The 17,584-nt window shown below is 46.8% G+C and overlaps 1 protein-coding gene across 2 annotated transcripts in view; it reads left to right on the forward strand.

The window, feature by feature from the left end:
* nrip1b (nuclear receptor interacting protein 1b) overlaps positions 1 to 17,364 on the forward strand; it is a 43,113-nt gene extending 25,749 nt beyond the window's left edge. For both annotated transcript variants that reach the window (XM_079508283.1, XM_079508284.1), the window contains one exon: positions 11,029 to 17,364. In XM_079508283.1, coding sequence (XP_079364409.1) covers positions 11,400 to 15,050 — 3,651 coding nt within the window. In that variant the 5' untranslated portion in view covers positions 11,029 to 11,399 and the 3' untranslated portion in view covers positions 15,051 to 17,364. The remainder of the gene's footprint in view (positions 1 to 11,028) is intronic.
* Positions 17,365 to 17,584: the final 220 nt, after the last annotated feature.

Raw genomic sequence — 17,584 nt, forward strand, 5'->3', positions numbered from 1 at the left:
AGGATGAGGTCATGCGAAGGTGGGCGTGAGATGGAGGGGTGGGGGTGGTGGGGTTAGGGCGAATCTGCCAGGTGGCCGGGCGGGCGGGCGGGCGGATGACAAGAGTGTCACGTGACAGTGGCCCCCCGTGTCAGCATGTCAAGGGCATAGGCCCCCGATGGTGTCGCCACTGCGGCATTTTTCGACTTTTAATTTATATATTTATTTCCTCACTTTCCTCTGCTCCTTTTGGGGCTTTTTCTTTTTTCTTCTCTTGTGTGTGTGTGTGTGTGTGTGTCTATCGGTGTACGGGGCGGGCGCGGCGCAGAGCAGCGTGCCGCTCAGGGGCAGGGATGTGGTCGGTCAGAGGGAGGTGCCAGAGATACTTGAGTGTGGTGAATTTTAATTTCAATGCCCATATAGACATTTTTATGCCCCTCCTCTCTCCTCCTAACCCCACCCACCCCCCCGCTGTGCGTGTGAGACTGCCAAGGTGAGGTTGTGTCCTCTTGTTAAGAGCGATTAATGGCACTCGTTATGTACATAATGAAATATCCCTGCTGATGCATAGGGTGGCGTTCGGCTCTCTCTCTCTCTCTCTCCCCCTCACTCCTATCTTTTCCCCATGGCTGTGTGTGTGTGTGTGTGTGTGTGTGTGTGTGTGTGTGTGTGTGTGTGTGTGTGTGTGTGTGTGTGTGTGTGTGTGTGTGTGTGTGTGTGTGTGTGTGTGTGTGTGTGTGTGTGTGTGTGTGTGTGTGTGTGTGTGTGTGTGTGTGTGTGTGTGTGTGTGTGTGTGTGTGCGCGTGTGCGAGCGCGCAACACTGAGGACGATCTGTTACAGCCTCCAGGCAACTTGGGTATGTTTGATATGGTGTTAGACACCCTCCCTTGTAAGCCATCACTCCAAATGAAAAACGAACAGGAATTAAGGTCCTGTCAGCTCACAGTTGAATTTGTTCCTTTTCCCTTTGGATGCACAAAACACAGCGTGCTCTGTGCGTGACATGTGTTCTGAGAGACGGAGATGTGTGCCTCATTTTGACTGCAGAAATAAATTTAGATCTAATCTCCTCGCGCGGGCGTGTGTGTGTTCTTTTATAGCCAAAGAATGTTCTTTCTCACATCAGCTTTTATGTGACCTTGTTGTGAATTTGCTCATCTGTGGCTTGTGTGTATGTCTTTCTGGGGCGAGACACTGCTGGGTTGCTGTAGGCTTTTTATTTTGACCTCGTGTGTGTGTGTGTGTGTGTGTGTGTGTGTGTGTGTGTGTGTGTGTGTGTGTGTGTGTGTGTGTGTGTGTGTGTGTGTGTGTGTGTGTGTGTGTGTGTGTGTGTGTGTGTGTGTGTGTGTGTGTGTGTGTGTGTGTGTGTGTGTGTGTGTGTGTGTGTGTGTGTGTGTGTGTGTGTGTGTGTGTGTGTGTGTGTGTGTGTGTGCACGTGCGCTATTCAGTGCCTGAGTCAAGCTGTGCAAGCTCTTTTAATCCCACGCCCCGGTGCACGTAGGCTTGATTAGTGGCAGCAGTTATCTGTGCAGAAGACAGCCCGCCCTCCTTTAGCGTTTGGTCAGGTCTGGGGCACGGGGTGGGGGTGCGCAGGGGGGCTGGGTGTCAAGTCATGAGAAAGGTGAACAAGGAAGGAGAAAGGGAGCAGGTGGGTGGGTGTGGGGTTGTGGAGGCCTGATTAGTATTCTAAAGGAACCCTACTGCCGGTAGAGCAAATTGATTACTGCACTTTACCTGTATCAGCCTCCACAGCTAAGGATGACAAGGTACGGGCGCATGATGTGTCTCAGCGTTCGCCTCACGAACACGGCAGAATTCATGTTTGGCTTAGCCGAGAGTTTAGTTTAGTTTTTTTTGTGTTTTAGCTCTGTTTACTGCTGGACACTTCCCCCCTCATTCTCCTTCATTACTGGAAATATAATAGGGCTGCTGGTTGTAGTTCGCTCCTAGCCTCGTCTCCCTCCATCTCATTTAATGGTCAATGACTGACTGAGGGTGAGACAGATTCATTTCCCACAAGGTACGGCCCAGCGGTTGTGACTACAGCAGTGATGAGACAAACCATAGTACAATTAGTTCAAATGGAAGCAACCGCAGGCCAATTTAGAAGAAATGTTAAAGCCATATTAAAATCTGTTATGAATGTTTCTGTAGGCGTATAACTTTGTTCAACAGACTATAGGTATTTAAAAGGGAATGCAAACGAGACAGCTTCCATTATGATATTGTTTTCATAAGAGAGCTGTTTTCTGTATGAATTATATATAACTAAGAGCAAATAGCCTTGTATCTAATAAAAGGAAGATTTGATAATGAAAACTTACAAGACCAGACACAAATCAATATCCCTGTGTCTGCAAACAATACATTAGAGGTTGCTTTGTTTTGTGGTTTATTTCCCACAAAAAACCCATTACACTATCTGCCCATAACAGGTAGGCTAGGTTGGTGCAACCACTCCCTTACGGATCTATGTGTGTGGCTGGCTGGGTATCTGGCTGGCTGGCTGGGTGCGTCTGAGCACGAAAACAGCATGGTTGTTTTTCACCACATGTGCGCAACCTAACACACACACAAACACACACGCACATATTAACTGTATATATAATGATTTCGGGTGTCCCAGTACAGTACAGTGACAGTACAGTACAGTAGAGGGTACAGTAGAGGGACCCCCACACGGTAACTCTGTCATTTCTCAACCGTTTCGGACGTGGGGTGGCTCGCCGGAACCGGCCCGGCACCCTGAGTGCGTTCCTGTGGGTCTGGAACAGAGTTACCCACACGGTAACTCTGTCATTTCTCAACCGTTTCGGACGTGGGGTGGCTCGCCGGAACCGGCCCGGCACCCTGAGTGCGTTCCTGTGGGTCTGGAACTTCCCCCCCCCCCCCCCCTTCTTTCAGAAGCTATCGGAAATATCCTAAACATCTCTGCTGTACAGTTTAAATAACATCAGTGATGTCTCCTCAGTTCATCTATAATCATTCATCTGTGTCCTCTGCGTAGAAATATGTTCCCTTTTTACGGACAGGAAGTTTGTATTCAACTCTTGCCCTTGGTCTGGCTTGAACCATGAAACCTCAAGTTACCAGCAGCACATAACGCTACATTTCTCTTTCTAATCCGCTGTTTTTAAGTAATCCATTGAAGGCATATTTTCATCCACTTACTGAGTGACTGAAGAGTGAACTACATAACAGTAGCTGCACTAAAACTGCATGAGCTAGGTGTGCTAACCACAATGTTGTAGTGTTAAGTTGTTACTCCACTGCAATACAGACTATGAAATAAATATGCCTGCCTGGTGAACAACCCCCTCAAAGCATGAGCTCTACTGTGTAGACTGTGAAGCCAAATAGACAAGGCAGGGGCTTACATTCTGATATAACTCAACAGGTTAGGGTCGGGAGGATGCTTTACTTGATCCCAAACAAGCTGCCTGTTAAAGTAATATGATTCATTTAGAGCTGTACAGAGGAATCTCTTGACCCCCCAACTGTCAGTTCAGTGTTGATTCACAACAATGTGTTGACAAATTGCCCAGGTCTTTAATGAGTTCCTGACAAGGGCAGTTGTGGACAACAAACCGTAGCCTCCACACATCTTCCCTTCACCTTTAGTGCAAGAATGACCCATGACCCTGTGTAGCAAGTGGAACAGCCTGTACTATAGGCCCTGTAGATGTATTAGCCAAAAACGGCTTGTGAGGAGGCAGATTACAGGTGAGGTAGACTGGTAGAGAGGCCAGTGGGAATGAGTGGATTTTGTTGTAGAATCTAGCCTCCATGTGATACAGGTTTACCTGTGATTGAAGTCGAGATCATGGTGATCTTGGCTTAGGCGCGATTCATACTCCTATTTTAGAGCCGAATAAAAGTCGGTTCGGCGCTGTAGAGCCTACAATGTGACGTCATTTGAGGTTCGGGGGGGAGGGTACCGTCCTAAAGTCGGCTCTTCGGTGCTACTGAAAGTTTCTGACGAGCCGAAATTATTTCGGCACTACAGCGCCGAAACAGCGGTAAAATAGGAGTATGAATCGGCCCTTACACCAATAAATCATATATTGCATGTCTTAGCCATGCAGTGGCATAGAGAATGATTATGTAAAGCTTTTCTTTATACTGATTCTATATACAATTTAGAATTACAATGTTGGCATTTAGAAGACACAACAATGTCAACTAAGCATGAACCCAAGTCAGTCAACAACAGGGTAATTAAGCGGTTGAGCTAAGCAGTGATGACATTCAACAAACCATAGCATCTGTCTAAATAACATTCTGTTTAAGTAACAGTCTTGCCATATGTGGACAAGCAAACAACATAAATCTATCTAATACTGTAAGTTACATTTTATATCTATCTGACTGTTTCCCCATGACATTTCTGAAGCCTGAGGCACTGACACTCTGCTAAATTGACAGGACACAATGGATTGCAACTTGTGTCATGTTATAGCTCAGTTAATGGACTCTTATGCGCACACCGCTTGAACACATTGCATGTCGATAAAAGAATAAATATATTTTAACAGCACATATTATTGACACATGCAGCACAATGAAAATAAGACTACAGTAGTTGTATTATCACAGGCCCATGAGAAATTGTATGTTTTATGGCTATCTCACAATTTGAATGGCCCAAAGAAATTATTTTCATAATAGTCTGAGCTCTTCCGTTGTCACGTCTACAAATGTGAAGGCCTACATTAGAAATTGTAAACATATGTTTATTGATTTTTCTTTACAACATAGTAATTTCAAAGCAATTATTCACATATATCCCCCCCCACATCCCCATGGCAGCACAAATACAAAACAAAATCTACATTAGAAATTGTAATTTAATCCTATTATTATTATATTATTATATTATTGATTATAAATGTTCAAGCAAATATACAAATGAGTAATTATCTATCAGTGTTGTCTTACTATGCAATGCGTGTATGAGGTAAGGCTAGTTTCTATTAGCCATCTGATCCATTCTGAGGGATTATATTCCATGACAGTTGCAATCAGCTTTTTCAAAAAAATAATGTTTGTGTGTGGCCTCATTCACACGTATCAAACACCGATCAAACAAATGTTTGGTAGTTTTTCTGTTTTTTTAGGCCACCAGCCCACCACAATGCTTTTCCAATGGGAGTCACATGGTTTGACCAAACATTTTTGTTTGATGGGGGGAGAGCAGAACACCACCAGCAATCAGCAATCAAACACAAATTTGTGGTCAAACCATGCGACTCCCAACGGAAAAGCATTGTGATGGCCTAAAAAAACAAACAAAAACAAAAAAATGACCAAACATTTGTTTGATCGTGTTTGATACATGTGAATGAGGCCTTATTAGCTGTAATTGTATGATTCTATGATCTATATTTAGTCTGAACATTTCCCAACAGTTCATACTCATCAAAGGTAATCAATTCCATTTCTGTTGATTCAAATTCTGAGAATAACCGAAATAGAGGTTGGGGATCAGAGCCAGGTGAATGTAGGCTATATAGCCTATTTATGGACAGCAGATTTGCATTTACATCGCAGAAGAGTTGGTACTATGAATATGTATTGTCTTTGCTAAATATATGAATAATTTCATTGAAATGTCCTGTTCATTGGCATAATACTCGTGGCCTGCCAGCTTGATTGGCTTTTTTCCAAAAGGTTAACGCTTAATCATTTTAGACTTTGGTAGGCTAAGTGTAGCGTGCCTAATTGATTAAAAAGAATAATTTAATTGTGTGCCTTTTGAATGGAACAGTAGTATGCTTACTTATGCTAGAGAAGAAAACAGTGAAGACATGTGTTTGGATGGATGAATGTAATGAAATGACTCGTCACCATGTATTGTTCCTAGCAATGCCATTCTCAGCCTCTCTGAGAAAGGTTTATGATGAATTAAAACAAACGTGAAAATTAGGTCGATGGGAGCATTATGAAAGGCAAAATGACTGCACACATCAGGTCAAGCCAAACCGCCTCAAATTGCTCACAGTCACAATCAGGTAAATTCATTTTTAACCCGATAAAGACAGACCTTGCTGACTCACGGCGATGGCCGCTTAGAATTGATGCCAGGGATATTATGGAAATGATTCATTAAAGGCCAAGGTTTTTAGCTGAGCCCATCCAGTGTTTAGGGCAGCCTGACACTGGGACATTTGATCTCAATAGCACAATGGGCCATTTCCCTCAAACACTGCCACCACAACCTGCTTCAAAGGCCCAGTTCTTTTGGCATGCTGGCCATGGGGCAATCTGCTGTGCTGCCGTGTTTACAAATGGAAAATGTGTGCTGCTGTGGGGGGAAATGGGTAGCATTTTGCATAGACGATATAAGTGCAAGATTACCTCGGAGCCCAATAGAAACAAATCGTGTATGGATTGATAGTGGCCACGGCTCATTAAGAAGGAATGTGTGTGTTTTAATCAATGTACTAATTCCAGGCCACTCAGGAAATAGCCCTTGGGTGGGTCTTCCAAATGGCACACAAATATTTACCATGGACACAAACATTTTTTGTGCGCATGTCTGTGCCACCCTGGGCAAGGTAAGGGAAAGACAGCCTTGCCCAGGTGCTTGGCTGTCAGGCTGTAAGGACTAGCAATGGCAATATCATCCAGGGTCACTTAGGTTTTTGACTCCCCCTCCCCCCCTCCCCCCGCCTGTCAGCTGGGCTCTGAATCGTTTAGATGACTCATCATCTATGTGTATGAATTCCCTCTCTCTTCTCTCTAACACCCTCATTTTCTCACTCAACCCCGGGAACTCTTTGTACCGATGACTACATAAGTTAGCCTAAATTCCTCTCACCACCATTTTTGTCCAAGGCTCAAGCCTGATTTATACGTAGTTGCCAGTGTTGCACTCTGAAAATAGCGTGTCACAGCGCAATGCTTGTGATTGTGAGCTTGTAGGTCTGTTATTTCCTATGCATAACCCGAAGCGCAACCAAGTATATGTCAGGCATCATGCCAGCGAGCTGCGGGAATCTGGTCATGTTTTGCCTGATACTGAAATGTTAGCACTCTGTCATCACGTGATGTTTCCTCACGTTCACGTTGTTGAGTGAAGAATCCCCCTCCCCCTCCCAGGATGTTCTGGGCTACTTAATACAAGAGGTGTGACTTTTCAGACTTAATGTATCGCATGTCATTTATGTGGGGTAGGTCCACGGGTTTGTGTGTGCACAAACTGCACATGTGGGCGTGTATGGACTATGCATGACTTGTTTGGTCAATGTATCCTTAGAAGTGGGTCAGAGTGCCCTAGTTCCCATTCTATCTCTCTCTCTCTCTCTCTCTCTCTCTCTCTCTCTTTCTCTCTCTCTCTCACTTTCTCTGTGTGCATCTACTGTATATTTCAGAATTATTTTGCCCTGATTGACTTGTCCATTAAAATAAATTATTGTTCCATGCCCTGCTGTTTGGTAGCATGTTGTTCTCTTGTTTACCTCTTTCAAGGTGAAGGAGGAGGGGGCTTTGTAGTTTGACTTTCCTGTTGTGCACAAACATGCACAACAGAGAGTGCTTTTGAACAACTGCATTTGGTCAGGTAGCTTATGTTTGGTCTTATTTAATCATGTCAGGACCATATCGAATTTACAAATAGCGGTCACGCTGCATGTGTAAGTGAGCTACCCTGTTGAGTATGTGCAGCAGGGCTGGGCTGCAGATTACATGATATAATAGTGTTTAGGCATCGCCTCTCCTTTTTAAATTCCTTTAACCTTGACTCCCCCTTTAATGCAGGGAGAACACATCTGCCAGGCTGGTGTCAGACATTAGTAATACACACCACTCGGGCAGCATTGTCACTTTTTATTAACGCCCAGAGCTTCGCATGGACACCAGCTGTTGCATCAAGTGAAAAGCCTTGGCGGCATGGATGACCTTGACTTTAACTGCGGCTCCTGTGGCTCTTCTTCGCCTTTTTAATTCTTTTGTTTGGTCTCATACATTTTAAATGGCTTAAATGGATTACCATTCCTGACAATGAAGGTCATTTAGGAACTCTCATTTTAAAAAGGGGGCTGGGGTGGGGTTGCGGGGTTCTGCGCGCATGTGTGCGCCGGTTGCGGTGGGGTTGCGGGTTAATCTAGAAGCCAATGGGAAATGAAGGTCAGACTTCTGAGATCTAATCCGCGACATATGCATTGTGCCATTTTTTTTGTTTTGCTGGTAATGCCACACAGGAAATGGTTGCGAGCACGGTGACCTTCTTCTTCCAGGTGTCTCCTAACGCGAGCGCGAGAGACGCAGAGAAATGGATAGAGAAAAGAACAGCCGGGGATCAGGGATCTCTCACCCCCATCACTTGCCCTCCCTCTCGCATGTGGCCCGCTGTAGTAAAAATCACTTTAGAATGTGCCTGCTCTGTCATTGGCTGACATTGTCAAAGATAATGGATAATCACCACGGTAACCGTAGAGCAGCTCATTGGCGCTCCGGTGTCCCGTGGTGGAGGAGGGAGGGGTCAGGCTTTTGGGGTGCCACCACCAATGAGATGACATGTTAACAGATGTGTAAGGTCATTTTCAATGTATACACCAGGGGAGATAATGTAATAGTAATACACACATCACACGTCCTGAAAGGGGAAAGGAGGGGCTGTATGCTTTAGGGGCTCTATAGAGGACAGCTCCTATATTAAGGTCATTTGTTTGTTCACAGAGCACTTTCGGTATGGAGAGCATATTTCTCTTGCCCTTGCTATTGCAGGGCTTTTTTGACATCAGCTCTGTCATTAGACGTGTCTTTCAAGAGCTGAAGGTCTCCACTGCCTTTGTAAAGGCTGACTCATACTTTATGCGATATAGTGGATATGGTAGCTTTGTTTTGTATAGGCTGCATTATTATGGAGTGTTGTGCTGGCCACGTGCAGGCCGGGCTGTTCTGTGGTGTTTGTTTTGAAGTTTTGTCAGGGAAACAAGGTTAGTTTTAATTCCGAAAGTTCATTGCCAGTAGTAAAGAGATTAACAGGATTTCAAATGCTGAAACCATGTCTGTCTCTTCCTCATTGGTATTACATTTCTTTGATTCACCAAATCAAGGTGCTTTTAATTTGTGTCTGAAGTAGCCTAAGTAGTAAATGTGTGTGTGTGTGTGTGTGTGACGTGTGTCTATGCTGATAAACATTCCATTTTAATTGTGTTAAGCTCACTGGCGGGAAAATAGCTCTAATCCTGCCATCTAAGATTAGCAGGACAGCAGACGTCAGATGGCCCAGTGTGACCAGGTTGGCTTTTGTTGTCAGATTTAGGTCAACAGTTTATGCCTGGCCTTGAACTGTAATTGATGCTGATGGGCCAATCTAAATGAAGTAATTATTTAATTATGTTGGCCAAACACATTAAAAACGTATATAAATGAAGGGTCTCAAACAACCTGTTGAGCTGCAGTTTGAGGATAACTTGAATTGGCCAACCACAGGTGTTATTGGACGCTGATCAAATCTAATCCAGTCTATAATCCATGCTCATTTTCAAGGTGGCATTAATAGTGGCAGTGCCACCTCATTGCCCTTTTAGCTGTGCCAACCTGTGGGCAAAGTCCACAGGTTAGATGATGGATTTCAGATGGATTATGGGCCTGCTTCCCTTGTTGTGTTTGATTTTGTTGCCTCACCTTGTGAAATATTTAGGCTAGAGGAGGCATGGCTATCATGGCCTTTTGTCATAATCAAGGACTGCTGTCCTGTGGTGTGACCTGCTATGTTAGTCCACTCAGCGGACACCAGAGGTGAGGACAGCGTCAGGGAAGGACACGGGCAGCAGCTGAGGCGAAGTGGAAACTCTGTATTAATTAACCTTTATGGGATACAGCCGGGACTGTCGGAGGTGTCCTGTATCCACGGAGACCACGCTGACAGGGTTCAGAGCAGAGGTCTCCCAGGGCACCGTCAGTGACACTGTCATGGCTACTGGCACAGCACTCACCCCAGTGTCAGTGGCTCTGCCCTCCTGACAGTGGCATGGTGTGACAGGTGCACCTGATTCTTATCCCCCCACCCAACAAACGCATGCACGCACACACGCACGCACGCACGCACGCACGCACGCACGCGCGCACGCGCGCACACACACACACACACACACACACACACACACACACACACACACACACACACACACACACACACACACACACACACACACACACACACACACACACACACACACACACACACACACACACACACTTTCGCTTTTGATCGTCTGGCCAAGACTGCCTGTCTGTTAGCTTGATCCATGCTGTGATCTGGGGTTTCCTTTGTACTGCGGCTGGAGACGAGACTCCATATCGCGAGTCGATTCAGTTCATGTTTTGTGACCGTCTTCGAATTTCAAAGCCATGCGGACTCAGATCACAGAGGACTGGTGGTGAGGGATTTAACCGGGCAGGTGTTGATAACACTAGTACCCTGGAAAGATACCGCGACCACAACTCTCTTTCACTTGGACTACTCTCTGAAGTGTGTGTCCGTCTGTCTGTCTGTACTTTGTGTAAATGTTGATGTATATGTGTGCATGTGTGTATGCATGTGTGTGTGTGAGTTCAGACACAATAGTTGTATGCTAGCATATAGGTTGGTAGGTGGAAGCTGCTGTGTGCACAACCATAGTTGTGTCATGGTGAGATGCTGCTTAAATGCGTAAGGAGTGGGTGGGTGGTGGGGGGGGATAATCCACTGAAATGACAGGCGGTATAAAAAATTATTCACAGCACTCACAGACCCTTCACATTTGAAAGACACGTATACACATCCCACTGAGGGGGCTTACAGCTCAAGACCTGAATGTTTCGAAGGCAGTGGGCTTGCATCTTCAATTTGGTTCCAATCAAGCCTAATCTGCATTTGTAGTCTGTTGGGGCGGATGCGAGGGAGAGTAGGGAGGGAGACAGAGAGCGATGTGCATTCAGTCTGAAATGTTGCTAAGTAACGGAGGCGGCAGACAAGGTGTTGAGATGAATGTGATGTAGTGTCTTGCAAATCCCTGCTTCTAAATTTCTCCCTCTCTTTCTCTCTCATCTCCACATAGGTCCCCCGTGTGAGGGCAGGAAAGCAGATAGAAGCCACCAAGAGAGCCACCTCTGGGGCCTGGAGACAGACATTCCAGACATCCACCACCACGGAATGCGTCAACATCTCTGTGGTGAACTTCCGCTGACTCCCTGCTTCCTACTCACTCAGCCGGGAGCCAGCCTGTAGGCACACAAGAATGCCAGGGAGGGTCGCCACCCGTCCCGGAATGGCTCCATCCGTGTCCACCGTTGCACTGTGTTGCTGAGTGTCCCCTCCACCCTCTTCTTGGTGGTTTGGAAATACGTGCCACTGTCAATCAAATGACCTTGAGGACATTTGTTTCCCGGTAGCAGTGCTGAACCATACGAGGGGATCCTAGTATTGAACATGACTCATGGGGAGGAGCCTGGCCCTGAGACACACAAGGATTCAGCTGTTCTAACTTATCTGGAAGGTTTACTGATGCATCCAGTGGTGGCCGGGCCTGGGGCCACGGCAAGCAGGAGGTCTGAGGCTGCCCACAGCAATCAGGAGCAGGCCGACAAGGGCGGCCACCCTTTCCAGCTGCCAAACCATGGCCCTGCTGCCCCCAAGGCTGGCAGCGCCAACGGGCCCTCGCTGGGTGCCTCGCAGCACCTGAAGAAGGCCCGCCTTCTACGCCTGGGCACCTGGAGTGAGCCGGGGAGCCAAAGACTAAGCTCGCCCGCAGCGGAGCTTAACGGTCAAGGGGGGAGTTTGCAGAACGGAGCCCTGGAGGCGTCTCCTCACGGTGGGGAGAGCACCCTATTGGCCTCTCTGCTTCAGTCCTTCAGCTCAAGGCTGCAAAGTGTGGCTATGTCACAGCAGCCCAACAAGCCTCCTAGCGAGCGCTCTCCTCCATCTAAGACCCCGCCTGCGGACAAAGAGCCACTTCCCGTGTATGGGACAGCATCCAGCCGTCTGAAGGGTCTAATGAGGAAAAACAAACTGCAGAACCACAGCAACACGCCTTACAGCCGCCGGGGTCAGTGTCAGGACAGACCCCCAGAATCTCCGCGCTCCACACACAGCGCCACGCCTCCCTCTGCTCCCGCTGCCACTGACTCTGTGTCCTGTGCAGACCGACTGAAGGCAGTGGCCAATATGGTGAAGATCCGCTCCAGCCCGGCACCCTCCCCTAAGCCCAGTGTGGCCTGTAGTCAGTTGGCCCTGCTGCTGTCCAGCGAGGCCCACCTGCAGCAGTACTCCCGGGAGCATGCGCTCAAAGCCCAGCTCTCGGGTCGCTCTGCCAGTGAACGACTCGCTGCCATGGCAACCCAGCAGCAGGGCCAAGACCAAAGGCCACCCAGTGTGGAAGAATCTCTGCCCAGAGCCCTGGACACGCTGAGCCCCTTAACCACCCAGAACGGGACGACGTCTACAGCCACGGTCACGACAACACTCCCCCGAATGACCCTCCCCAGCCCACGGAGCCCTTCCCTGCTGCGGAGCCACAGTCAGAGCTCTCCCACCCCTCCACCGCCTCACACCCCGAGTCACACTCAGAGCCAGCCGCAGAGAGAGAAGCGAGGCTTTGATTCACGTCCTACGCGCCCGCCCCAGACCTGCAGTAGTCTACTGCTGCTGCTCCTCAACAACCACAACAACCAGAAGCAACTGACAAAGAACGGGCACCTGGAGGACAACTGCAGCATCCTGCCGCCCAGCCGAGCTTCTTCGGTCACTTCGGACAGCGAATGCTCCACCCAGGAGAGGAGCCTGGCAAAGGACAGTAGCGATGCAGAGAGCTCATATTCAAGCTGCTCTCCCATTGACCTCTCCATGAGGAACCGAAACAAGACCCAAGACACTAGGCCCAAAACCTCTTCTTCCACTACTCTCTGCTCCTCCTCCTCTTCGGCCTCTTCCTTCTCCTCCCCCTCAACAATGTTTTCTCCCCCAACTGCTTTCTCACCGCCCTCTGTTCACTCCGCTGCCTTTTCCTCCTCCTCCTCTGCTGCTGCCTCCTCTGCTCCTGCTACTCTTTCCTCCTCTTCGTCCACCGCCTTCACCTCCTCACTGGATAAATTGACAGAGTCAATGATAAACAAGTGGAAACCGGAGCCTTGCGGGCCAATGGTCTCCAAGGGCAAAGAGATTGAAACAAGCCCAGATCTTAAATCCCACCCTAAGGTCACTCTCATGCAGCTCCTCCTGGAGCGCAGAAATAATGAGAAGGTAAACAAAAGTGTCACTAATCCAGATTTGCCACTTGACGTAACCATGGCCAGTATGTCTCAGGGCCATCCAAAAGGAGCAGCACCCTGGGAGGAGGCCAGGACAAAGAGCCCCATGGACCAGCCTGGAGCCGCAGCCCAGCCCCTATGCTCGCGTAGTCGAGATACCAGCAGTGCACTGTCCCCCTTCTCCTACCCATCCCCCCACGTCCAGTCCAGCCCATTGGACCTGTGTAAGTCGAAAGCCTTCCCTGCCGAGAAGGCTTCGGAGCCTGCATTTAGTGCCAGTAAACTGTTACAGAACCTGGCCCAGTGTGGCACAGCATCGCCCTCTCCACCGGCCCCATCCGGCAAAGGGCTGAGCCATGAGGTGGATGCGGGTAGGCCCATGGCACTATTAGAGAGGCTCAGTGCCCCCATCCACAGGAATGTGGCCACTCCACTCTCTGACGGGCCCTCCGGTAGCAGCACGCCGTTCAGCCGGAGGGAGCCTTCGCCCCCGTCCTCCCAGATCGAGAACCTTCTCGAGAGGCGCACGGTGCTCCAGCTCCTGCTGGGGACGGGTCCGTCTGCTGCCGCAGGCGGCCGCAAAGACAGGCTCACTGGGAGCGGCAGGAGGAGCGTGGAGGCAGCAGGTGGCTGCTTTGAAAAGACACCTGGCACCTCTGTCATCTGTGACAGCTCCAATGGGCCCTCGGTGGCCGTGAAGGTCAAAACGGAACTTGTGGAAGAGATGGGGCCGTCCTCGGCCCCGTCTGAGGTAATGGGCGGCAGAAAGAGGCAGGGTGGCTACGAGAGGTATAGTCCCGTGTGCGAACCCCAGCAGGACTTCAAAGCGGAGCAGCCACGGCCTGCCGAGGTCATAGCGAAATATGGCCTTCTGAGCCAACTCCTAAAACAGCAGACTGCTACCTACTATACTAGTGCAGCTGTGCAGTCCGACCCCAGGGAGATTAAGGAGGAACAGAGGGAATACCAGGGGCCCAGCCCCAAAAAGAGACGCCTTTGTTCCGATCAAGTTGACAGCCTGAACAGTGGAAGCACTGCCAGGGCATTGGACAGTGGAGAGAATAACAGCCTGACCTCAGCTATTCGGGACGAGCCTGGCCAGCAGAGGAGTCCCAAGGAGGAGGCCCCAGCCAGGAGCCCCCCAGGTGAATCTCTGAGCAGAGAGAGCCGGGGCTTCAACGTGCTCAAACAGCTGCTGTTGTCTGATAACTGCTTGAAGGAGCTTTCCCAGCAGCCTCGGGGTGCACGCAGCCCTTCTCTACTTCAGGCCAATGGAAAGGCCAATGGTAGCGTTATTGGGCAACAAGTTCACAATCCCAGCTTCCTCCACATGCCCTGGCACCCCCACGGTTCCCTCAGCTCAGGGCTTCCTGGAAATCTCAGACCCCTGCCGACCCCCCCGACGGGTGAAGCCACCCTTCACTCCCCGTGGGGCCGCCACCCAGCAGCAGCAGCAGCAGCAGCAGCAGCAGCAGCACAGTGGCCAACTTCGCAAAAACGGGATCCGCCAACTCTAGTCAAACAAGAGCCACAGAGCCCGGTGCGATGGACTGGGCAGGAGGAAGGGGAGGACGGCTGTGACTCTGACCCGGACTCTCCGCGGCTGACCCGATCAAACCCCATATTATACTACATGCTGCAGAGGGGCAGCGCTCAGCTGAGGAAGGAGGTGAGGGAACAGGCAGAGGGGAGTCAGCCTGTGGTCCGAGTTAAGGAGGAGCCCATCAGTGATGTGCATGCTTATGAACACAGACTGAGCTCCGCCCCACACTCACCTTCTCACAATGACAAGCACAGCCACCAGAGCCAGAGGCTGAGCCAATCATCTGAATAGACGTTTGTCAACTAAAGAAAATAAAAGAGAAAAAAAAGTGAAATGGGGGAAATTATTACAGTGATTCTTTTGTAACTGACTTGCCAAATTGGTTTTGCAGTTTGATGAGAAGAAATAATAAGAATGCAAAAAGAAAAAAAGACAATTTTTGAACCGGAGGAATTACGCTAATTCAAGTTCAAAAACATGGTTTCATTATTTTCTCAATTTTAAATGTTGTGGTTATTGAATGAAACAAAATAGGTGTTATCTCAGCAGAATGTGTAATTGATTTCACCAAATTTGAAAAATTGTCAAATTTTACTTGGACCATTGCTATAACCATGCAGTATGTATTTCAAATTATGAATCAGAAAGACTTACTTTAAAAGTTAGTCTGGTTTTACTCCCATAATTAGTGTCTGAATTATACACATATCACTATGCTGTGTCCTCTTTGTTGCCTGCCATAAAACATTTAGGAAAAACATTTCAAGCATTTCAAGCAACATTTATTATTGATGAATCCAAAAAATTGAGCTCTCAGTTCAGTGAACATTTATTTATTCCCCCATCAGAACCTTTTCCTGACAGACAGAGACCTATCAATTTTATATCAGATTCTAAATAAAGACATTCTCAAACAAGCACAGCAGTCTATTACAAAAACATGCAAGGTAGAGACATTCAAAGAAGGACCTTGAAAATAATATTCACAATGCAATAGTTTCAGATGGGGTCCTTCTGTGATGAATGCTTTATGTAGCATTTCCTCAAGAATCTTGGTAAGGTAGAACTACAAGTGAGTTGACTATTTGTCAACTGGGGATTGGTCACAATTCATTGTATTTTCCTTTGATCGGAAACAAATTAGACTGACAATGGACAGTGCAAACTCAAGGTAAAGTCTTATCCGATTTTCCGTGCTAGTTTTGAGTAGTTACTACGGGTCAAAAGGCTGTATGTGGCGCATGCGGTTTAGCAAAGTGTAAGCAAGCATCAATTGTTTTGGACAGGTTTCTAGAGCAACAGTTAGACTGCTGGATCTGTTATCTTTGCATCCTCACTAAACCACCACATTTTCTCCCCGTACGAGCCTAGATATTGAGTTTTTAATAAATACCTCTGCTCCTACATGAAAGTGTAGCTTGTGGAGTTTGCACTGTTGATTTTCAGTCATTGTTGTCCTTTGAAGCATAAGTTAATGGCATGTAATGAAAAATGTCAGTATTGTTATCCGTTGAGACTTTGACAGTTTGTAAACTTTTTTCTTTTTTTTAAATATAATTTCTTGACTCTTGTGCTTTATGGACACCTGTTATTTTTGTGAGTTTCTTTACACAAAAAAAGTCAAAAGAATTGCATGAAAATAAAGACAAAACTATACAGGTACATTTTTTTCAGTGCATCTGGATGTGTGTACCTGCCCCCAAATAATCACCCAGACATGTTGCCGTCTTGAGGGATATCTGGTATCTAGCTCCTTATTTTGATTGTACTGTATTTTTTTCAGTATCAGTTTTAGTTCCGCACATTGCGTTATCCATTTAGTCTTGTGATCTTTTTAATACATATACCTATGAAGTATGTTTCTTCTATTATTAATACATTTTCACAATGGTTAAATATATTTGTGTAAATAGTACTTTCATTATGAAAGATGACTATTTTGTATTGTTGAAGAAAAAGATATTACCCTAGTTTTTAATGCCCTGATATGTAAATATTATAATGCGTAATAGTGTACATAAAAGGCAGAAGATGTTATGCCCATCTTTTCTTTTCTTTTTTTCTTTTTTTTGTTTGGTTTGTTCTTTGCATGTGTCTCTATGTGGTAAATGATAATCTATCCTGCGCTGTGTTGTGTAATAATGTCTGACTCTCCTCACTGCTGCCTGTTGCATGCAGACGCATGGGAACTACCTGTGTATCCCTAATGGTGATGGGGGAAATGTCAAGTCTTAAAATAGGTCTTTTTATTATCACAGAGAGAGGTTCATTTAGAACATGAACAGTCCCTAAATAACTACAGACTGTTGAGCAAGTTGATAAAAATGTGTGAAAATAACCGTGCATCGAATATTTTTGTGATTTATTTTTCTTCTGGTTAACAAGCTGGGTGAAAAGAGCTCTGGGCTATAGAGGAGGATTGACGTACAATCATAGACCTGCATTGTGCATCTTGAGAAATAACATTTGTAGCAACAAATGGAAAAAACTAAAAAAGATGTTTCATTTTCCATGTGAAGACCTAAAATATTATTTCTTTTTTTTATGTTTTCATTTTTGGTGTTCATTTGCACTGATATCTCAAAAAATAAAGTACTAAAATGCATGACCTAGTATGAATGTGTTTCCTTTTTTTCAAGGCGTTTCCATTTCTAAATCTAAAGTGTTCTTCACTTTTCACTTCTCTTCAACAACTGATATGGAGTTGTCACATGTTATACCTTTATATTTCTCTAGCTCACACAATCAGTTTAAGCCTTTAATAATAACGTCACTGCCTTTTTATATTAATGTTAATGATTGCTCGTAGTTCGTGTGATATTGGA

The sequence above is a fragment of the Electrona antarctica genome (genome assembly GCF_951216825.1).
Source record: "Electrona antarctica genome assembly, chromosome: 8".
Taxonomy (NCBI): domain Eukaryota; kingdom Metazoa; phylum Chordata; class Actinopteri; order Myctophiformes; family Myctophidae; genus Electrona; species Electrona antarctica.